Raw genomic sequence first — 25,166 nt, 5'->3', positions numbered from 1 at the left:
CGGCCTTCCTTTCTCTTGCCCTTCTGGCCCATTTTCCTCCCCTTAGCAGCCTCTTCTTGGTCCTCCTCCCTCATCTGCTTCCAGCTGAGGCTTCTTGCTGTTCATGACTCGAAGTAGTTCCAACTGGTTCTTCTCGGCTGCAAAGTCCCCAAAGAGGAGCTGAAACTTCCTCTTCTTGCCAGTAATTAATAAAGGTGTTGATTAGCAAACAGTGGGGTATAGCTAAGAAGAATCCTACCCTGATGGCTTTTGGAGAAACGTAGATGACTTTGGAACTTTGGACTAGAAAATCAGAAAGTTTACACAAATAACAGGCAATTCTACTAGGAGCCTGGAAGACAGTACTGAGAATAGAGTGGACTAGATAGACACAGCTCAAGAGCTTCCAAGGGAAATAAAGTCTCTGTAAACAACTGGACTAAAGGCCATTCAAAGGATATTTTGGCAAAAAAAAAATCTGGCTATCTTCTGTCCACATATTGCCAATTTGCTGAACTTAAAAGTAATGGACTCATTTCTTTTCTTTGGCGTAGGAAATTTCAAGAGTATATAATTTTAGAAAATTGTCTCTCCCTCTCCTAAAAGCTAACAATTGCCAATAACTCCAAAGCTAGGGATGAAATTTCATGTTCAATTCTTATTACTTGCTGTGATTTGGTCTGGTTTAGGCTTGCACAGGTCTTTTGCATGCTGTTACAATTATTGTGAGTTAATGTATAGCTTCTGTGTTGTAGCAGAATCTACTGCTCCCTTATAGTTATTCCCCACCTCTGGCTCTTACATGCTCCTACAATGACCCTTGCATCCTGAGAGAGGGTTGCAGTATACATGCCCACTTTAGGGCTGAGCATCCTGCAGTTGTTTAGTGCCTGTACCTTGGCCAGTTGTGAGTCTCTGTGTCAATCATTGTCTACTGCAAATGTAAGCTTCTCGGGTGAGTTTTCAGAGATGCAGTGATCTGTGAATATAATAACAAGTCATTAGGAATTGGTTTAATGCTATGTCCATTAATCAGGATTATGGCAGTAGGTCCCTCCTCCCACTTACAGCCTATGTCCTGTTTAGCCACAGGTTCTTTGCCTGATAATGGAGCCAGATATGAGATTCATCTTATGGATTGGAACTTAAATCCAATGAAAAAGTGGTGGGTTAATCTTTTGATGTCTGTGTCACTATTATAGCAGCAGGCTGGCAGGGTTCACAGCTGTGTATAATTAATGATTACTTTTATCCTCTGGTAGCATACATAGTACCTTCCAGAACTATGAAAGCTAGCTAATATTGATGGAGCTTTCAGATCTGAGCTGGAAAGATGGCTTGGTCTTTAAAGACTAAGGCTTACCTTCAGTGATTTCTTTTTCTATTCCTTTACATTGAAACTGTTTTTTTTTAAGAATATATTCTAAAAAATCCAAACACCCATTTTTTTTCACTTAGTTTCATCATCATCTCGAAAAAGCAGAGATTTGGGTCCATTTATATTTCTGATCAGTGTATTTTAAGGATTTTTTTCACTTTTAATCATGTTTGTCTGTGACTGTGTGTGGGTATGTACATGAGAGTACATATGTAAAAATTAAGCTTTGAAAGGGTTTTGGATTCTTTGGAACTGGAGTTACATGTGATTATAAGCCATCTAATAAGGGTACTGGGATCCAAACTCTGGTCCTATGTAAGAGCAACAAATACTCTTAATCACTGAGCCATCTCTCCAGCCCCTCTCACTGATGTATTTTAATTCTTTCAGGAAATATTTAGACTTTTTGATTCATTTTATGTTTATTAGTTACCTTTCTATATGTGTAGGTATTCTCATAACCAGGAGTTATTATTTATGACACTAATATATTTATTTTGATACTATTATATGAAAATTGCAAAGATAATACATAGGTAATATATTTTTAGAATTTTTGAAGACTAGGAAAATATTTCATCTTGCTGCTAAACATTGGCTTTATATAAAAGTATATTATTTGGTTTCAAATACATTTCCCTAAGGTTTTGTATCATGGTTTTTACTGCCTTAGTGATCCTTTCTTCAAAAATGAAATCCTATGTTCACATTTGAAGAAAATTTGTCAAAGAATAATTTTAAACAAATCCATGTTGATTCAGTCCTTACTGAGTTTAAGATGTGGAGGAGAGTATGCATCACAGGCCACATGGACACTCATTGTCATCTATATGATGACAAAGCTCAAAATAAAAATGTCATTTTTTGCCCTGAAAATACATATACAAACAACAAAAACAGTCTCAGCACCTTGTATTTATATATCTGTGCATACATATACATATATGTGTGTTTAACAAAAATAAAGAAAAAGAGACTATCATTTTGAGGGGGCATGGGAAGGCTTGGAAGGAGGGTACATTAAAGGAGATAAAGAAGAAAGAGAAGGGAGATGCAATGTAATTGTATTTTAATTTAAAAATGTATTTTTAAAAATCTACACTTTTTAGACAGAACAAAATTTGATCAAAGAACCTCTCAATTGTATATTTTGCAGATATAAATTTTATAGTTCAAATCAGAATCCTTTCCTCTCTTTCTTTACTGTCTCAGGTTCCCGAGTTGAGACTGCAATTCAATCTTAAGGGCTGAAGAGGATTGAAGATCTCCTCTTCACAGCTTCCTTGGGGCTGATTGAAGATCTCCTCTACAATACTTCCTTGGAGCTGGGCCGTTTCCTCTCTGCAATCTCTGAGGAACTGAGCAAATACATAGATATTTTATTTTGAGAGGGGTCTGGGAAACTCCATATTCATGGAAGGTTGTGGGGTCATCTTCATCTTATAGTATAATCTGACACATCAAGACACACACACACACACACACACACACACACACACACACACACACACACATACACACACTGTATCATTTAGCAACTTGTTATTCACAATCTTCATATTAATGTTAATAAAAGGTCTTCTTCTACCATAAGGTACTCAAGAACCACAGTGTTAGGAAGTAATTAGACTTAAGGCAGAATCTGACAATGTAAATCATGGCAGATGATGACATTTTGTTTCAGTTGTTTGGTGTATATATACAGATCTCTTAAGATGGCTGTCCTCAACATCTTAACTTTTGAGTTGAGAAATGAGGTCTCTGGAACTGTTATCTTTACAGATTATTTAAAGCAGAAGTGACTAAAACAGTTCATTTTTATAAAGAAACATGAACTGTGAAGTCTCTCTTTATTTTATTTGTTCTTCTCTCACACAATACATCCTGACTACAGTTTTCCCTCCCTCCACTCCTCCCAGTTCCCTCCACCACCTCTCCTCTCCCACAGATCCACCCCTCCTCTGTTTCAAAAAAGAGCAGGCCTCACAGGGATATCAACTAAATGTGGCATAACAAGATGCAGTAAGACTAGGCACATACCCTCATATCAAGGCTGGACAAGGCAACCCAGTGGGAGGGGAAAGGTGTGAAGAGCAGGTGAAAGAGTCAGAAATATCCCCTCTCCCACGGTTAGGAGTCCACAAAAATGCCAAGCTAACAACCATGACATTTGCAGAGGATCTAACACAGACCCAGGCAGGCTCTGCAATTATCACTTCACTCTCTGTAAGTCCCTATGAACACCACTTAGTAGATTCTGTGGGCCATGTTCTTGTGGTGTCCTTGATCCCTCTGGCTCTTACAATTCTCATCCATCTCCACCCCCACTTTCTGTGGGATTCCCCAAGCTCTAAGGGGAGAGACCTGAGGAAGATCTCCAATTTGGGCTCCCTTTACCTAATGTTTGGCTATGGGTCTCTGTATCTGATCCCATAAGCTGTCAGAGGATGCCTCTCTGGTGACAGTTGGGCTAGGCACTGATCTATGAGTTTAACAGAATATCATTAGGAGTCATTTTGTTGACTTTTTTCTATCTTAGGTCTCTGGGTTGTCTAGTCTCCAGTTCTGGTCATCTAAACAATGTCAGGCATCGGCTCCCTCTCCTGGGATGGGCCTCAAATTAAAGCAGTCATTGAATGGCCACTCCACAAGTTCTGCCCTTCAGTTGCCCCAGCACACCTCACAGGTAGGATAGATTGTAGGTCAAAGGTTTTGTGTCTGGGTTGGTCCAGTCCCACCACTGGAGGACTTGCCTGGTTACAGAAGATGGCCAGTTCATGATCTGTATCCTCCATTACTAGGAGTCCTTGATAAGGTCACCCTCATAGAATCCTGGGAGTTTCTAGTAAACTAGGTTTCCACATGACCCCCAAACACTAATTCCACTTATCCTTCCCAGTGCTATTTCCCTCCATCTCTCTGCTTAACTGTCCCCTTCTGTTCCCATTGTCACTTGCCCCCAGAACACTCCCAAAAATCTATTCAATTTCCCCTTCCCATGGAGATCCATGTGTCCCCCTTAGAGGCCTCCTTAATACTTAGTCTTTCTGGGTCTGTGGAATCATACCATGATTATCATTTACTTAACAGCTAATATCCACTTATAAGTGAGTACACACTATGTTCATCTTTCTGGGTCTGTGTTACCTCACTCGGGATGATTTTTTTTTCCTAGATCCATCCATTTGCATGTAAATTTCATGATGTCATTTTTTTAACAGCTGAGTAATACTCCCCTGTGTAAGTGTACCATATTCCCTTTACTCATTCTTTGGATGAGGGACATCTAGATTGTTTCCAGTTTCAGATTATTATGAATAAAGTCACTACAAAGTTAGTTGAGCAAGTGTCTTTGTGGTAAGATGGAGCATCCTTCAGGTATATGCCCAGTAATGGTATAGCTGGGTCTTGAGGTAGGTCAATTCCCAGTTTTCTGTGGAACTGCCATATGGATTTCCATAGTGGTTGTATAAATTTGCAATCCCACCAGCATTGGAAGGGGGTTCTCCTTGCTCCATATCCTCTTCAGCTAGAGCTGTTGCTTGTGCTTTTGATCTTAGCTATTCTGACAGGTGTAAGTTGGAATTTCAGAGTTGTCTTGATTTGCTTTTCCCTGATGGCTAAGGCTGTTGAACATTTCTTTAACTGTTTCTCAGCAATTTGAGATTTCTCTATTGAGAATTCTCTGTTTAGCTCTGTATACCATTTTTATGGGATTATTTGGTTTGTTGATATCTAGTTTCTTTAGTTCTTTATATATTTTGGATATTAGTCCCCTGTTAGATGTGTAGTTGATGAAAATCTTTTCCTGTTTCATAGGCTGCCGTTTTGTCCTATTGACAGTGTCCTTTGCCTTACAGAAGCTTTTCAGTTTCATGAGGTTCCATTTATTAATTGTTGATCTTAGTGCCTGTGCTATTCATTTTCCGTTCAGGAAGCTGTCTCCTGTGACAATGTGTTCAAGTCTGTTCCCCACTTTCTCTTCTATCAGGTTCAGTATATCTGATTTTATGTTGGGTCTTTGGTCCACTTGGATTTGAGTTTTGTGTAGGATGATAAACATGGATCTATTTGCATTCTTCTACATGCAGGCATCCAGTTAGACTAGCACTATTTATTGTAGATGCTTTCTTTAGTCCATTGTACACTGTTGGCTTCTTTGTCAAATATGAGGCATCCATAGGTGTGTGAAGTTATGTCTAGGTCTTCAGTTAAATTCCATTAATCACCTTTCTGTTTTTATGCCAATGCCATGTGGGTTTTATTTCTCTTGCTCTGTAGTACAGTAGAAATCAGGGCTGGTGATACCTCCAGAAGTTCTTTTACTGATGTTGATCCTACTGATCCTTGAACATGGGAGATCTTTCTATCTTTTGATACCCTCTTCAATTTCTTTCTTCAATCAAAAACTTGAAGTTTTTTTATCATACAAGTCTTTTGCTTGCTTGGTTAGTGTTACCTCAGAATAATTTATATTATTTGAGGATATTGCGAGGATATTGTTTCTCTGATTTCTTCCTCACTCCATTTGTTATTTGTATGTAAGAGGGCTACTGATTATTATTTTTTAGAGTTAATCTTGTATCCAGCCACTTTGCTAAAGGTGTTATCAGCAGTTCCCTGCTAGAATATTGGGGGTTGTTTATGTATAATAACATATCATTTGTGAATAGCAATGGTTTGACTTCTTTCTTTCTTTGTGTCCTCTTGATCTCCTTCAGCTTTCTTATCACTTTAGCTAGAACTTCAAGAACTTATTGAGTAGATATGGAAAGAATGGACATCCTTGTTGTATTCCTGATTTTAGTGAAATTTCTTTGTGTTTCTCTCCATTTAATTTGATGTTGGCTATTGGCTTGCTGTACATTGCATTAGTATGTTGAGGTATGTTTCTTGTATCCCTGATCTCTCCAAGAGTTTACATCTATGCCTCAAATGCAAGCATATCCACCCTTGTAAAAGAAACATTACTAAAACTTAAATCACACATTGACCCTCACACATTGATAGTGAGAGACTTTAGTACCCCATGCTCACCAACGGACAGATCATCTAGACAAAACTCAAAAGAAAAACTGGAGCTAACAGATGTTATAAACCAAATGGATCTAATAGATATCTACAGAACATTTTACCCAAACACAAAAGAATATACCTTTTTTCAGTGCCTCTCCAAACTTTCTCCAAAATTGATCATATACTCAGTCACCAAACAAATTTCTACTAGAAACATCTACTAGAAATTTTGAAATAATACCCCGTATCCTATCAGACTGCCATGGATTGAAGCTGGATTTCAACAACAGAAAGCCTACAAACTCATGGAAACTGATAAACTCTCTACTGAATGAAAAGTGAGTCAGGACAGAAATAAAGAAATTGAAGACTTTCTAGAATTCAATGAAAATGAATATACAACATAGCAAAGCTTATGGGACACGATGAAAGTAGTGCTAAGAGGAAAGTTTATAGCACTAAGTGGTACATTAAAAAGAAATTTTGTGAGATCTCATATTAACAACTTAGCAGCACACCTGAAAGCTCTAGATAAAAAAGAAGTAGGCGAGCCGGGCGGTGGTGGTGCACGCCTTTAATCCCAGCACTCGGGAGGCAGAGGCAGGCGGATCTCTGTGAGTTCGAGGCCAGCCTGGACTACCAAGTGAGTTCCAGGAGAGGCGCAAAGCTACACAGAGAAACCCTGTCTCGAAAAGCCAAAAAAAAAAAAAAAAGAAGTAGGCATACCTAAGAGGAGTAGATGCCAGGAAATAACTTATGAAACTGAGGGCTGAAAACTATAAGATATAAACAAAGAGAACAATACAAAGAATCAATGAAACAAAGAGTTGGTTCTTTGAGAAAAATCAGCAAGATAGACAAATCTTTATCCAAACTAATTAAAAGACACAGAGAGAATATCCAAATTTACAAAATCAGAAACAATAAAGGGACATAAAAACAGATTCTGAAGAAATCCAAATAATCATTAGGTTATACTTTAAAAACCTGTACTCCACAAAATTGGAAAACCTTAAAAGCAGTGGATTTCTTGATAGATAATTTTCTTGATAGATTCCACTTACCAAAGTTAAATCAAGGACAGATAAACACTTTAAACAGACCTATAACCAACCCCTAAGGATATAAAAGAAGTCATTAAAAGCCTCCCAATCACTCAAGGCTTTAGGCCCAAGGGTACAACCTGTGCTACCATACCCCCACCCATTGCAGCCCCAATTACAGGCCAGTAGGCAGGACTCCTGCAGGCAGGCTTGACTACCACCCCCCATTAGAACCTGTAACTTACAAGCCCCACTCTACCCCCCCCCAAACCCACCCATCCTTGAGACTGCAGCCTCTCCTTGAGACACAGACTCCACCAGCTCCAATTGGCAAAGAACTCTGATTGGACCAAGAGTGTCAATTGGACCAAGAGAGGTTCCCTGAGACACAGACACCATTAACACCAATTGGAGGAAGAGATGGATAGATGCCAGTGCAAGAATATATTCAATAGCATAAAGAAAAGTATAGCACCACTAGAACCTAGTGGGTCTACATCAGCAAAACCTGAACATCCCAATGTAGAAGAAGCAGAAAAAAATGACCTTAAAATGACTTTAAGAAGATGATAGAGGTCTGTAAAGAGGAAATGAAAAATCCCCTTAAAGGAACTGAGGAAAAGACAAACAAAAAACTGGAAGAAATCAATAAATCCTTTTAAAAAAAAGGTCAAGAAAAAGCAATCAAACAGATGGAGGAAACAGTTCAAGATTTGAAAACTGAAATAGAGGCGATAAAGAAGACACAAATGGAGGGAATACTGGAAATGGAAAGCCTGAGTAAATGAACAGGAACTCCACATGCAAGCATAACCAATAGAATGCAAGAGATAGAGGAGAGAATCTCTAGTATTGAAGGTACAATAGAGGAAATAGATTCATCAGTCAAAGAAAACATTAAAGACTACAAAATCATAACACAAAACATCCAGGATATCTGGGACACCATGAAAAAACCAAACCTAAGAATAATAGGGATAGAAGAAAGAGAAGAATACCAGCTCAAAGGCACACAGAATATATTCAACAAAATCATATAAGAAAACTTTTCCAACCTAAAGAAGGAAATGTCTATGAAAATACAAGAAGCTTACAGAACACCAAATAGACTGGACCAAAAAAGCTCTCCTTGTCACATAATAATCAAACCACTAAACATACAGAGTAAAGAAAAAATACTAAGAAGTGTAAAGGAAAAAGGTCAAGTAACATAAAGGCTGACCCATCAGAATAACACCTGACTTCTCAATGGAGACTCTGAAAGACAGAAGGTTCTGAACAGACATATGAAGACACTAAGAGACCATAGATGCCAGTCCAGAATATTATACCAAGTAAAATTCTCAATTGCCATAGATGGAGTAGATACGATATTCCATGATAAAACCAGATTTAAACTACTGTGGATATTGCTCTGTATAAATAAAATGCTGATTGACCAGTAGCCAGGCAAGAAGTATAGGTGGGACAATCAGAAAAGAGAATTCTGGGAACAGGAAGGCTGAGTCAGGACACGCTGCCAGCCACTGCCATGAGTACCAACATGTAAGATACTGGTAAGCCATGAGCCATGTGGCAAGGTATAGATTTATAGAAATGGGTTCATTTAAGATGTAAGAACTAGATAGCTAGAAGCCTGAGCCATTAGGCCAAACAGTTTAAATAATATAAGAGTCTATGTGTTTATTTTATAAGTGGGCTGCGGGACTGCTGGGGCTTGGTGGGAGCTGAAGAGAAACTCTCCAGTTACAGTACACAAATCCAGCCCGACAGAAAGCACTAGAAGGAAAAATCCAACCTAAGGAAGTTAGATGCACCCATGAAAACACAGGGAATAGATAATCCCACACCAACACATCCCAAAGAAGAGAAACACACAACACTACCACCAAAAAATAACAGGAATTCACAATCACTGGCCATTAATATCCCTTCATATCAATAGACTCATTTCGCCTATAAAAAGACACAGACTAACAGAATGGATACAAAAACAGGATCCATCCTTCTGCTGCATACAAGAAACACACCTAAGCCTAAAAGACAGACACCAACTCAGAGTAAAGGGCTGGCAAAAGTCTTTCCAGTCAAATGGGCTTAATAAGCAAGCTGGCGTAGCTATTCTAGTATCTAACAAAATAGACTTCCAACTAAAATTAATCAAAAGAGATCGAGAAGGACATTACTTATTCTTCACAGGAAAAATCCATGAAGACAAAGTCTCAATTCTGAACGTTTATGCCCCAAATACAAGGGCACCCACATATGTAAAAGAAACATTACAAAAGTTTAAATCAACATCAAACCAACACTAATAGTAAGAGACTTCAACATCCTACTCTCATCAATGAACAGGCATGGTTGATACATTGTGCACCCCAATAAACTTATCTGGTGGTCAGAGAACAGAACAGCCACTATATTAAACATAGTTTTAGGCAGTGGTAGCACACACATTTAATCCTAGCATTCAGGAGGCAGAGATCTATCTGGATCTCTGTGAGATCAAAGCCACACTGGAAACAGTCAGGCATGGTGACACATGCCTTTAGTCCCAGGAAGTGATGTCAGGAAGCAGAAAGGTATATAAGGCATGAGGACCAGGAACTAGAGCCTCTTTTAGCAGCAGTTCAGCTGAGATCCATTTGGATGAGGATTCCGAGACTTTCAGTCTGAGGAAAAAAGATCAGCTGAGAAATTGGCAAGGTGAGGTTGGATGTGGCTTGTTCTGTATCTCTGACCTTTCAGTGTTCGCCACAATACCTGGCTCTGGTTACTTCATTTATAAGACCATTTAATATTTCATCTTACAAACAGGGCTGTCAGACAGAAACTTAACAGAGAAATAAGGGAACTAATAGTCATTATGATTCAAATGGACTTCATAGACATCTACAGAACATTCCACCAAAAAACAAGAGAATATACCTTCTCAGCACCCCATAGAACCTTCTCCAAAGCAAATCTCAACAAATACAAAAAAATTGGAATAACCAATTGTATTTTATTGGACCACCATAGCTTAAAGTTAGAATTCAACAGAAAACACAAATTACAGAAAACCTATATACTCGTGGAAACTGAATAAAGACCAAGTGAATCACCAATGGGTCAAGGAAGAAATTAAAGACTTCCTAAAATACAATGAAAATGAATGTACAACATACCCAAATTTATAGGACACTATGAAAGCAATACTAAGAGGAAAGTTCATAGCTCTAAATGCCTTCATAAAGAAGTTGGAGAACTCTCACACTAGCAACTTAACAGTACACCTGAAAGCTCTAGAAGAAAAAGAAGCAAACTCACCCAGAAGGAGTAGACACCAGGAAATAATCAAATTGAAGGCTGGAATGAATAAAATAGTACAAAGAAGAAACAAAACAAAGAGTTGGTTCTTTGAGAAAATAAACAAGATAGACAAACCCTTATCCAAACTAACTAAAAGGCAGAGAGAGAGAATCCAAATTAACAAAATCAGAAATGAAAAGGGAGACATAACAACTGACAAAGAGGAAATACAGTGAATCATCAGGTCATACTTCAAAAACCTGTACTCCACAAAATTGGAAAATCTAAAAGTAATGGACAATTTTCTGGATAGATACCATATACCCAAATTAAATCAAGACAAGATAAACAATTTAAATAGACCCATAACTCTTATGGAAGTAGAAGCAGTCATTAAAAATCTCCCAACTAAAAAAGGCCCATGGCCAGATGGTTTCAGTGCAGAATTCTACCAGAATTTCAAAGGAGAGCTAATACCAATATTCCTCAAATTGTTCCACACAATAGAAACAGAAGGAATATTGCCAACCTCTTTCCATGAGGCTATAGTTACCAAACCACATAAAGATGTAACAAAGAAAGAGAATTACACACAGATCATTCTCCCTCATGAACATTGATGCAAAAATACTCAAAAAACTACAGGCAAACCAAATCCAAGAACATATCAAAAAACTTATACACCATGATCAAGTAGGCTTCATCCCAGAGATGCAGGGATGGTTCAGCATACAAAAATTTCAATGTAATCCATTATATAAACAAACTGAAAGAAAAAACACATGATCATCTCATTAGATGCTGAAAAAAAGCCTTTGACAAAAATCCAGCACCCTTTCATGACAAAGGTCCTGGGGAGATCAGGAATACAAGCAACGTACCTAAACATAATAAAGACAATTTACAGCAAGCAAACAGCCAACATCAAACTAAATGGAGAGAAACTAAAAGCAATTCCACTAAAACCAGGAACAAAATACAAGACTATCCACTCCCACCACATCTATTCAATATAGTACTCAAAGTTTTAGTTGGAGCAATAAGACAACAAAAGGAGATCAATGGGATACAAATTGGAAAGGAAGAAGTTAAACTTTTGCTATTTGCAAATGATATGATAGTCTACTTAAGTGAACCCAAAAATTCTACCAGAGAACTCCTACAACTGACAAACACCTTCAGTACTGTGGCAGGATACAAGATTAACTCAAAAAAATCAGTACCCCTCCTATATACAAATGATAGATGGGCCAAAAAAGAAATCGGAGAAACATCATCCTTTACAATAGCCACAAATAATATAAAATACCTTGGGATAACTCTAACCAAACAAGTAAAAGACCTATATGACAAGAACTTTAAGTCTGTGAAGAAAGAAATTGAAGAAGATATCAGAAAATGGAAAGCTCTCCCATCCATGCTCAAGGATAGGTAGAATCAACATAATAAAAATGGCAATCTTACCAAAAGCAATCTACAGATTCAATGCAATCCCCATCAAACTCCCATCACAATTTTTCACAGACCTCAAAAGAACAATACTCAACTTCATATGAGAAAACAGAAAACCTAGGATATCTAAAACAATTCTTTACAATAAAGCAACTTCTGGAGGCATCACCATCCCTGACTTCAAGCTCTACTATAGACCTATATTAATTAAAATGGTTTGGTCTTGGAATAAAAACTGACATGTCCAACAATGGAATCAAATGGAAGATCCTGACATTAATCTACACACCTATGAACACCTGATTTTTTGACAAGAAGCCAAAACTGTGCAATTGAAAAAAAGAAAGCATCTTAAACAAATGGTGCTGGCATAACTGGATGTCAACATGTAGAAGATTGCAAATAGATCCATATCTATCACCATGCACAAAACTCAAGTCCAAGGGGATCAAAGACCTCAACATAAATTCAGCTACACTGAACCTGATAGAGGAGAAAGTAGGAAATAGCCTAGAATGCATTGGAACAGGAGACCACTTCCTAAATATAACATCAGTAGCACAGACATTGAGAGCAACAATTAATAAATGGGACTTCCTGAAACTGAGAAGCTTCTGTAAGGCAAAGAACACAGTAAATAAGACAAAACAACAGCCTACAGAATGGGAAAAGATCTTCACCAACCCCACATCTGACAGAGGGACATTCTCCAAAACATGTGGTCGATTTTATAGAAGATTCCATGGGGTTCTGAGAAGAAGGTATATTCTTTTTTGTTAGGATGGAATGTTCTGTAGATATCGATTAAGTCCATTTGAGTCATAACATCAGTTAAGTCCTTTATTTCTCTGTTAAGTTTTGATTTGGGAGATCTGTCCAGTGGTGAAAGTGGGGTGTTGAAGTCTCCCACTATTAATGTGTGGGGTTTTATATGTGGTTTAAGCTTTAGTAATGTTTCTTTTACATATGTGGGTGCCCTCATGTTTGGAGCATAAATGTTCAGAATTGAAACTTCATCTTGGTGGATCTTTCCTGTGATGAGTATGCAATGCCCTTCTTGATCTCTTTTGATTGATTTTAGTTTGAAGTCTATTTTGCTGGATATTAGCATGGCTACACCCACTTGCTTCTTAAGACCATTTGATTGAAAAGTCTTTTCCCAGCCTTTTATTCTTAGGTAGTGTCTATCTTTGAATTTGAGATGTGTTTCTTGTATGCAGCAGAAAGATGGGTCCTTTCGTATCCATTCTGTAAGCCTGTGTCTTTTTATAGGTGAATTAAGTCCATTGATATTAAAGGGTATTAATGACCAGTGATTGTTCATTCCTGTTATTTTTTGGTGGTATTGTGTGTGTACTTCTCTTCTTTGGGGTTTACTGCTGTGGCATTATCTATTGCCTATGTTTTTGGGGGTGTATCTGACTTCCTTAGGTTGGAATTTTCCTTCTAGTGCTTTCTGTAGGGCTGGGTTTGTGGATAAGTATTGTTTAAATCTAGCTTTGTCTTGGAATGTCTTGTTCACTCCATCTATGATGACTGAAAGTTTTTCTGGGTATATTAGTCTAGGCTGGCATCTGTGGTCTCTTAGTGTCTGCATTACATCTGTCCAGGTCCTTCTGGCTTTCAGAGTCTCCATTGAGAAATCAGGTGTTATTCTGATGGGTTTGCCTTTATAAATCACTTGGCCTTTTTCCTTTGCTACTCAATATTCTTTCTTTATTCTGTACATTTAGTTGTTTAATTATTATGTGGCAAGGGGGTGGTCTAGTCTGTTTGGTGTCCTATAGGCTTCTTGTATCTTCATAGGCATTTCCTTCTTTAAGTTGGGAAAGTTTTCTTCTATGATCTTGTTGAATAATGAAATTGAGGAAAAGGCAAACAAAAAATGGGAAGAACACTATAAAAAAAAACTAGAGGAAAGGACAAATAAAGCAGAAGAAAGCAATAAATCCCTGAAAGAAAATCATGAAAAAGCAAGGAAACAGATGAAGGAAACAGTCTAAGACCTGAAAAGGGAAAGAGAAAAAATGAAGAAGACACAAACAGAGGTAATGCTGGAAATAGAAAATCTGAGTAAATGAACAGAAACCTCAGATGCAAGTATAACCAACAGAATGCAAGAGATGGAAGAGAGAATCTCTGGCATTGAAGATATGGTAGAAGAAATAGATTCATCAGTCAAAGAAAACACTAAAGCCAACAAAGCCATGACCCAAAATGTCCAAGAAATTTGGAACACTATGAAAAGACCAAACCTATGAATAATAGGGATGAGGAAGGAGAAGAATACCAACTCAAAAGCACACAAAATATGTAAAGACTCAAGAAACTAGACAGCAAAATACCAAACAATCCAATTTTAAAAATGGACTACAGATCTAAACAGAGAATTCTCAAAAGAAGAATACCAAATGGCTGAAAGACATTTAAGGAACTGCTCAACATCCTTAGTCATAAGGGAAATGCAAATCAAAACAACTCTGAGATACCATCTTACACCTGTCAGAATGGCTAACATCAAAAGCATTGCAGACAGCTTCTGTTGGAGAGGATGTGGAACAAGGGGAACACTCCTCCACTGTTGGTAGGACTGTGAACTTGTACAGCCACTCTGGAAATCAGTATTGAGACTTCTCAGGAAAGTGGGAATCAATCTACCTCAAGACCCAATGATACCACTCTTGGGCATATACCCAAGGGAGGCTCAATTATACCACAAGGACACTTGTTCAACTATGTTCATAGCACCATTATTCATAATAGCCAGAACCTGGAAGGAACCTAGATTCCCTTCAATCAAAGAATGGATTTTAAAAAAATGTGGTACATATACACAATGGACTATTACTCGGATGTAAAAAAAAATGACATCATGAAATTTCAGGCAAATGGATGGAACTAGAAAATATCATCCTGAGTGAGGTAACCCTGACTCAGAAAGACAAACACGGTATGTACTCACTCATAAGTGGATACTAGATATAAAGCAAATGATGACCAGACTACAACCCACAGTTCCAGAGAAGCTAGGAAACAAGGAGGACCCTAAGAAGGATGTGTGGATCACCTTGGGAAGGAGAAACAGAGGAGATCTCCATGAGTAAACTGGGGATGGGGGGGCAATAGAGAGGAGAGGATAGAGGATTAGAACATGAGGGAATAGGATGGTTGAGCTGGGAGAGGGACGAGTGGGAGAGCAATGAAAGAGATACCATGATAGAGGGAAACATCATGGTGATAAGGAGAAACAGGTGCTAGGAAAATCCCCAGGAATCCACAAGGATAACTGCAGATTAGACTACTAGCAATAGTGGTGAGGGTGCCTGATCTGGCCTACCCTGGTAATCAGATTGGTGAATACCAAATCCCTTAAAGCCTGCTCAACAACTACAGCCTGCATGCACAACCATCCCCCTTAGCCCCCCACCCCTGGTTCCATATTCTTGTCTACAACTTCAGAAGAAGACTTCTGCTTCACCTCAGGCCAGACTGGATCTAGGGACCCCGTGTCTACAACTTCAAAAGAAGATTTCAGCTTTATTGGAGCACAGGCCTTCAGTTTTACTGGAGCACATGGCAGATCTAGGGACCCCGTGCTGACAGCTGTGCTGGAGGCCAGTATGATCCTAGAGACCCAAGAGACCAGATCAGATCTAGGGATCCCTGTCTGCACCCCTTCCACTTGGCTCCATATCATAGTTGATGACTTCAGAAAAAGAATCTGGCTTTACCAGAGGCCAGGCCAGATCTAGGGACCCCTAGATCCCAAAACCCCAGAAGGGACACCCTACTAGACCTGAAGACTTGCTAGTCACCAGAACCCTTGCTTATTTAGGCCAGAAGACCCGAGAGGAAAGAGAAACCAAAGAACAAAACACACATCTAGCAAAGACAAATTCAGGAGTCAACACCTACTGCTAGTAGCCATGTCAGAGGAACAGCAGGTTGCAATTGGGGTTCAGGGTGTCAGCCCACCAGAAGAAAAACTCTCTGATGAATGTATCTCATTTATGTAAGGCTTACCAAAATAGAGACTCCAGAATGTCTTTTGCTTCTGTTGTGCCTTTACATGTTGCTGCTACAATCTTTTCTCTGGTATCTGACATGGTATATTTAGATGTGGGGAGTCTCCCACTGCCTGTATTATGGTGTGTTTATCTCATGAATAAATCCTGATCTACTGAGCATTTATATCTGTGGATTGTCAGGAAGATGATTCCTCCTTAAGTTGTATAACTTTCATGAATAAAAATGAATTCAAGGATAGCCTACACAATCAGGGCCCCTTAGTTCTCCCTAAGGATCTAATTCTGATCACAGCTCAAATTAATGATTGATGTGAGCCAGAATGGCTGAAATTTCTTTAATTTTATTGCTGAGCAACACTATCTGATACAAAGCTTCAAAATAGATTTAGATTAGACAACATGCCTTGCTAATGGTTTTTAAGATAAACATTCCCAGAAAAACTATCTGTAGTTCACAAGGGCATAGCTGAGCAATCTGGCTAGGTCATAAATACAAAATAGCCCAATTATTGCTAGCTGGCAAATGATTAATCCCTTGCACCCATTCCTGACCTCAATTTGTGAAAATAAATTCTGACTAGTCAAGGCTACAAAAAAATAATTTGACTCTGTAGCCCCAATAAGGATTATAGGTTTCTTTTGATGGTCAGGAATCACACACAGGATAAAAAGTACATTTTAAGATTTATGCATTATGGTACCATAATATCCTAGAAAGTGCCTGCTGAGCTGATACTAAAAGATAAATGGTACCTGAGCCTGAACTAGAGAATCTGTGACACAAACCTGGCACTCACTAGGTAGCTTGGAAATCTAAAGAAAATTCAGAATTTATGATTCCTGATTGCAGAGTGTTGGTTAAAAATGTTTACGTGGTTGTGAGTTAGTTTAATTTGCCTGCTTGAAAGAATGCAGGGGCAAAAGGTTGAAATAAATATACACTCAGATAGGTTGCAAGTACATGATTTTCTCATTTTCTTGGTCTCTTCAACAGTTTTAGGTGTACTATTCATTTAAAATTCCTTATAAGATTACCTCTTAAGATAGATAATAAAGTAATTGATTCTTTCTTTAAAACTACAATTTACAGCCTGTCAATAAAAGGGTTGGCTAAGAAAATAAGCTCCTTGCATTCTATTTAGATATATTGCATGAGAGTTGTTGCGATGTCTGTTTCTAATTATATTTTTACCTATAGCATGAGACTTTTTTGTGACTCCTGTTTTGCCTAAAAGAGTTTTTGGGGATATGTAAGCTGTAAAAAGACATGAGAGGAGAGAGCAACAAGGGAGAACAATATGAGTGAGAACATCATGAGAGAATAAAAGAAGAAACCATCAAGAGAGTGTGTGAGTGTCCTCATTTTCTCTAACCCCTCAGATAGAAAAACGCTGTGGATTCCTTTCAAACCCTATGCTGCCTTAGGGGCTGGTTCCCCAGAGCAGAAATAACCTAGACCTATAATCATCCGAAATCCAGATGCCTAAATGCCAGTGTAAGAACACAATCAATAACAGAATAGACAATATGGCATCACCAGAGCCCAGCTATTCTATAGCAGTAAGACCTGTTTTCTCCATCCATGGCAATTAACAGTTTTGCTGGGTAAAGTATTCTGGGCTGGCATCTGTGATCTCTTAGAGTCTTCAAGACATCAATCCAGGCCCTTCTGGATTTTAGAGTCTCCACTGAGAAGTCAGATGTGATTCTAATAGGTCTGCCTTTATATGCTAAACATATAAACACAGCTGAAGCACAAGAAAATAACCTCAAAATTACTTTATAAAGGTGATAGAAGTTCTTAAAAAGGATATGAAAAAATCCCTTAAAGAAAGTGAGAAAAAGACAAACAAAATATTGGAAAAAAATCAATAAACTTCTAAAAGAAAACTAAGAAAGCACAAACAAACAGACAAAGAAAACTGTTCAAAACCTGAAAATGGAAATAGAAGAAATAAAGAAAATACAAACTGAGTGAATGATGGAAATGGAAAATTTGAGAAAGCAAACAGGAGCTACAGATACAAGCATCACCAATAGCATATAAGAGATGGAAGACAGAATCTCAGGTGTTAAAGACATGATAGAGCAAATATCATCAGTCAAAGAAAATGTTAAATCAAAAAAATTTCTAACACAAAACTTCCAGAAAATCTAGGACACTATGAAATGACCAAACATAAGTATAATAGGAATAGAAGCACAAGAAGTAAACCAGCTCAAAGACCTAGAAAATATATTTAAAACATCATAGAAGAAGGCTGGGCGCTGGTGGCGCACGCCTTTAATCCCAGCACTTGGGAGGCCGAGGCAGGCGGATCTCTGTGAGTTCGAGGCCAGCCTGGGCTAAAGAGTGAGTTCCGGGAATCCGCGCAAAGCTACACAGAGAAACCCTGTCTCAAAAAAAAAAAAATCATCGAAGAAAATTTTCCCAACCTAAATAAGAACATGCCTATAAAGTACAAGAAGCTTAAAAAGTACAAAATATATTGGATCAGAAGAGAAAATCCCCTCACCACATAATAACCAAAATACTAAACATACATAAGAAAGAAAGAATATTAAAAGCAACAAGGGGAAAAGGCCAAGTAGCATGTAAGGGCAGACTTATTAGAATCATGCCTAACTTCTCAACAGAGACCATAAAATCCAGAAGGGCCTGAACTGATGTCTTACAGACTCTAAGAGACCACAGATACTAGCTCAGTCTACTATACCCAGCAAAACTGTCAATCACCATAGATGGAGAAAACAATATATTGAACAACAATGTTAAATTTAAACAATATCTGTTCACAAACCTAGCCTTAAAGAAGGTACTAGAAGGAAAATTCCAACCCCAGGAAGTTAACTACACCTACAAAAACATGGGCAGTAGATAATCTCACAGCAGCATAACCCAAAGAAGGGAAACACACACACACTACCATCAACAATAACAAAATGACAGGAATTAACAATCATTGGTCATTAATATGCCTCAATATCAGTGGACTCAATTCATTAATAAAAAGACATAAGCTAACAGATAGCATGTGAAAAACAAGTTCTATGAGTCTGCTGTATACAAGAAGCATACCCCAACATCAAAGACAAATAGTACCGCAGAATAAAGGGTTGGAAAAAATGGAGACTTTAAAACCCCACTCTCCCCTTTGGACAGGTCATCCAGACAGAAATTAAACAGAGAAATAACAGAACTAACAGACATTATGACTCAAAAGAACCTAATAGATATCTATGGAACATTTCACCCAAACACAAAAGTATTTACCTCCTTCTCAGCACCACATGGAACCTTCTCTAAAATTGACCATATACTTGGCCACAAAGCAAATCTCAACAGATAAAAAAATTTGATATAACCCTCTGTATCTTATCAGACCACCATGGATTAAAACTGAATTTCAACAACAACAGATGTGGAACAAGGATGACTTGTCTGCTACTCACATCACCAGGGAGGCTACCTGGAAAACAAAACCCCAAGAAAGACACGGGGATCGCCCAATGACAGAGAAATGGAATGAGATCTACATGAACAGCCTGGACATGAGTGGGGGTAGTGAAAGGCGAGGGTCGAGGGAAAGAGAGCTTGGGGGAGCGGGAGATCCCAGCTGGATCAACAACAGAGAGGGAGAACAAGGAATAGGACCATGGTAAATGAAGACCACATGAGAATAGGAAGAAGCAAAGTGCTAGAGAGGCCCACAGAAATCCACAAAGATACCCACACAACAGACTGCTGGCAATGGTCGAGAGACAGCCCCAACTGACCTACTCTGGTGATGGGATGGCCAAATACCCTAATTGTCGTGCTAGAAACCTCATCCAACTACTGAGGGATCTGGATGCAGAGATCCATGACTAGGCCCTGGGTGGATCTCTGGGAGTCCAATTAGCGAGAATGAGGAGGATTTATATGAGCGAGAATTGTTGAGACCAAGGTCGGATAAAGCACAGGGACAAATAGCCAAATGAATGGAAACACATGAACTATGAACCAATGGCTGAGGGGTCTCCACTGGATCAGGCCCTCTGAATGGGTGAGACAGTTGATTGGCTTGATCTGTTTGGGAGGCATCCAGGCAGTGGGACCGGGTCCTGTGCTCATTGCATGAGTTGGCTGTTTGAAACCTGGGGCCTATGCAGGATTGCTTGACTCGGCCTGGGAGGAGGGGACTGGACCTACCTGGACTGAGTCTACCAGGTTGATCTCAGTCTGTGGGGAAGGCTTTGCCCTGGAGGAGATGGGAATGGGGGGGCTGGGGGGAAGGTGAGGGGGACGGGAGGGGGGAGAACAAGGGAATCCATGGCTGATATGTAGAACTGAATTGTATTGCAAAATAAAAAAAAATGCGGTATAGATCTAAACAGAGATTTCTCAACAGAAGAATTTCAAATGGATGAGAAACACTTAAGGAGATGTTCAACATCCTTAGCCATCATGGAAATGCAAACCAAAATGACTCTGACATGCTATCTTACACCTGTCAGAATGGCTAAGATCATAACCACAAGTGACAGCTCATGATGGATAGAATGTGAATCATGGGCAACACTCCTCCATTGCCGGTAGGAGTGCAAACTTGTACAGTCACTTTGGAGGTCAATGGTGGTTTCTCAGAAAACTGGGAATCAACCTACCACAAGATCCACTTATATTGCTCTTGGGCATATACCCAAAGATACTCAATCATACCACAAGATACTTACTCAAATATGTTCATATCAGCTTTATTTGTAATAAACAGAACCTGGAAACAACCTAGATGTCCCTCAGCAGAGGGATGGATAAAGAAAATGTGGTATATTTACACAATGGAGTATTCCTCAACTTTTGTTTTGTTTTGGAGACAGCATTTCTCTGTGTAGCTTTGTGCCTTTCCTAGAACTCACTCTGTAGCCCAGGCTGGCCTTGAACTCATAGAGATCCTCCTGCCTCTGCCTCCTGAGTGCTGGGATTAGAGGCATGTGCCACCACTGCCCGGCATATTACTCAACTTTTAAAAACAAGGACACCAGGAAATTTTAAGGCAAATGGGTGTAACTAGAAAAAAAATCATCCTGAGTGGACTAACCCAGACCAGTAAAGACCAACATGGTAAGTACTCACTAATAAGTAGATATTGCTGTAAAATAAAGAACTATGCTACAATCCACAGACCCAGAGAGACTAGATAACGAAGAGGGTTCATGGGAGGAACACCCAGATCTCCCTTGGAAGGGGAAATAGAAGAGATTCCATGAGTGGACCGAGGGCAGGTGAGGATGGGAACATGAATGATCCGGATGCGGGGGGTGGGAGGATGAAGGAGAGTAATGAAAAGACTACTGGAAAGGGAGGAGTATTTTGAGATCAGGTAAAAACCTTGCGTAAGGGAATCTCCCAGGAATCTACAAGGAAGATCCCAGCTTATAGCAATACCATATACATATGCCAAATTGGCTGTCTCCTGTGACCAGATTGGTGCCGAGCCCAACTGTCGTCAGAGAAGCATTATCCAGTAACTGGTGGAAACAGGACAGACCCACAACTAAACATTAGGCAGAGTTTCAGGAATCTTGCAGAAGAACAGGAGAAGAGTGAAAGAGCCAGAGGGGTCAAGGGCACCACAAGAAAACTCAGAGAATCAACTAACCTAGGTTCATAGGGGCTCACAGATATTGAACCAACAACCATGGAGCTTACATGGGACTGACCTAGGCACTCAGCGCATATGTTACAGTTGTGTATTGTGGTCCTCCTGTGGGATTCCTAATGGTGGGAAGAGGGGCTGTCTCCAATCCTTTTACAGTTTTTGAGCACCTACTCCTCATGCTGGGTCACCTCATCCAGCCTTAATACATGGGGAGGCACTTAGTCTTACTGCAACTTGGTATGCCATGTTTTGTTGATACTAATGGGAGACCTGCCCTTTCTAACAGAAATGTAGATGGGGTGGATGGGGTGGGGGGTAGAAGCAGAGGTGGGATGGGGCAGAGGGACTGGAAGGAGAGGAGGGAGGGGAAACTGTGGCCAAGATGTAAAATGAATGAATGAATAGATCGATGGATGGATAGATACATACATACATACATACATACATACATACATACATACATACATACATACGAAAGAGTTACCGGAGATGGTGACCGTTGTTCTGTGAACTCCTGTGAAAGCTGGTATAAGGGTAGGATTTCATCCTCCGGTGGTTGGCACAGTGCTTTCTGTTCTTTGGCTATTGGAAAGGAAACAGTGGAATAAATCATATTTGGGGATTGCATTAAACCAAAAGGAAAGAATATTCCTGAAAAAAGAAATCCATAGCAATCAATCAATAAAAGTATGCATTGTTTCCTTTTAGAACATGTGTTGGAAGAAAACCTGTATTAAAATTTATGTAGCCATTATAAAATGTTGTGATGACAAAAATTTTTACCTTATGATGCCAAACAATATTGTTTTAAGAAAAGAAAAATGTACTTTTATTAGTGTTTTGGGTGTTTATGCCTTTTCCCTTTTTCTTCTATCTTTTTCTTTTTGATATTGAAAATGTCTAAACATGATTTCACACACACTGGGCTCTCTCATTCACTCTGTGAAACAAGTCTTCCCTTCTGGGTGTGAGTACTTGCCAGTCTCCAAAACATATGACTGTCTCTCTTCCTCTTCCTCATCTCTTCATGCCAGCAGAGGCTAAGATTTACAGTTTGAGTGTCCTGATGATGTTCTCTTACACTAATAAAACTGTACCACAGTTTCCCTTCATGTCTGTCTTTAAATTATTTTATTAATGAAACTAAGAACTCAAAGAAGAAAAGCAAGATTCTCTCTATTTTAATAGATTTAAATAGCTCTGGGGGGGTCTATTTTCTCTCTGGGTGCCCCTGGAGACCTTTTCTGAGTCTGCTTTATTGAGTGGCTTTGTAAGAGTTCAAAGAGAGTTTGAAACAGGAGCTGGATGAATGAAAATCCGTGGAGTTAGTTTAGTCTTGGTAAGTTGCAGAAGATGCTTCCTTAAAACAGCATTCGGTGAGAATCCAGCATTAAAGATGGGAAATTAAACTTTCTCAGTGGGCAAAGCTCAACATGGTAACAGCACTGTGGAGGAGATGGCTGATAGAGCTCCCCATAGTTGAGGTTAGCATCACTGAAAGTACTTAAAAGAAGAACAGTGAATGTTATAAGAAAGTCCTCAGTTAAGGTCTCAATTTTCCCATCTCAACTAACCTAATAGAGATAGTTTCCCACAGTCAAGCCTACCTGAACACTTAGCAAGGTCTAAACGAATCCCACAATATCTCCCAATCTGCTTATGGAAGTAAAGAAAGATAGAAATAACCCAGGCCTCTATTTTCCTCCAGTTTTACGAAGTGAAGATTAGATTCATGGGGATTCAGTTAGAGAGACAGGAGACTCATCCTTGGAGTTCCCACTCCCACTGCATCACTTACTGTTTAGAGTCACAAATAGAAGCAGAATGAGTCCAGTGAAAAATAGCATCATTACAACCAAGATTATGCATACATCCCACAGCCAATTACTGTACAGTGGGTATGCATTGTCCAAAATAGAAGCTGGAAAAAAAAGAAAGAAATGTTAAGCATATATTAAAATGATTAAAATAGAGACAGACAAATATGCATAAATTAAGAAGCCAAATCACAGAATCCTAGTCAACAAGAAAGAGGAGGGGATTTTGAGTAGCCTTCATTTGAGGGGTAAAGGTTAGGCCACCAATCCAAAGTTTTATGACATAACTTTACAGTTTAAGGAAGTCAAAGAGTTTGTGCAGTTCAGCTTGAGCCATGCATATAAGTTGTAAGATATTGTTATTTTTACTCGTTTATCCACAGGTAGTTGAGAGCATCCTCTTGTTTAATTTTATTCTCTGGTTTAGGAGTTGCCAAAGCAAGATGTTGCAGGAAAAGCACAGAGGAAATACATTGGTACATTGAGCAGTTGGATAAGTCAACATGGTCTGCCATTGTAGCACAGTAGACTAGCAGATTCTAATATGCAGCATACTAAGAATGTGATTGTAACATTTGAGAGCTCCAAGTCAATCCATGAAGCAATAAGTGGATAGCTATATTGAAATGTGATACATGAAATTAAGAATGCAAAGGATAGGTTATTATAATTGTAACTACTACATTTGAGTTTGAGTTGGAAATTGTTAACAAACCAAGGTGGAAAATATAGTAAGAAATAGAATCAAGTAGAAAGCTGAGATCAGTAGTCATCCAGAGATATAAAAGAAGAGTTAAACAAAGGAGAAAAGGAAGCAGTCAATGCAATGGTAAGAATCTTTCAGGCCTTAAGGAACATTCCAATAGAGGAAACTATGGTGCCCAACAGATACTTATTATGAAAAACAAAAGTACTCTCACAGAGAGATGTATGCACACATGTGAATGCACACACACACACACACACACACACACACACACACACACACACACCCCAAGTAGTTTGTACTGCCTTTGTAATATTGGATGTGTGTCCTTCACTGGAGGGCAGTGAGCACACTAGAAGCCACAGCCTCAAAGAAAATTGACTCTCCCTCTCCCAGCAGTTATCAGCTGCCAATACCTCTATAACTAGGGGTATGATTTCATGCCCTACCCACCTCTCCATGCTGGATTTGTCTGGCCTGAGTCTGCACAGGTCTTGTGTGTGTCATCTCAATTGCTATGAGTTCATATGTGTAATTGCCCTGCTGCATATGGAAAACACTGTGTCCTTGTAGTCATCCACCAACTTTTTTCTTGTCTTCTGCAATAATCCATGAGCCTTCTGAGGAAGGCAGGACATAAATAACCTGGTTAGGAATGACCATCCAAATGTCTTTTATGCTCTGCTCCTTGATCTCTGTGTTAACTGTCATCTACTTAAAACATGAGCTTCTCTGATGAGAGCCAACTGATGCATAATCTGGAGTCCATGTCTTATGTGGTAGCTATACACACACTGCATCTTACCTAATATCT

At 39.0% G+C, this 25,166-nt stretch overlaps 1 protein-coding gene across 1 annotated transcript in view; it reads right to left on the bottom strand.

Annotated features, from left to right (window-relative positions):
* Window positions 1-2,048: 2,048 nt before the first annotated feature.
* The window catches only part of LOC128097256 (selection and upkeep of intraepithelial T-cells protein 10-like), a 57,548-nt gene continuing 34,430 nt past the window's right edge, over window positions 2,049-25,166 (bottom strand). The window contains exons 6-8 of the mRNA XM_052717630.1: window positions 23,628-23,750; window positions 22,314-22,411; window positions 2,049-2,715 (exon numbers count right to left, since the gene is read on the bottom strand). Of these exons, the coding sequence (XP_052573590.1) occupies window positions 2,566-2,715; window positions 22,314-22,411; window positions 23,628-23,750 (371 nt within the window). The 3' untranslated portion in view covers window positions 2,049-2,565. The remainder of the gene's footprint in view (window positions 2,716-22,313; window positions 22,412-23,627; window positions 23,751-25,166) is intronic.

This window comes from Peromyscus californicus, unplaced genomic scaffold, assembly GCF_007827085.1.
Source record: "Peromyscus californicus insignis strain IS unplaced genomic scaffold, ASM782708v3 Scaffold_5__1_contigs__length_169319896, whole genome shotgun sequence".
Classification (NCBI taxonomy): domain Eukaryota; kingdom Metazoa; phylum Chordata; class Mammalia; order Rodentia; family Cricetidae; genus Peromyscus; species Peromyscus californicus.
Note: the sequence above shows the minus strand (reverse complement) of the source record. Positions and strands in the feature narration are given on the sequence as shown.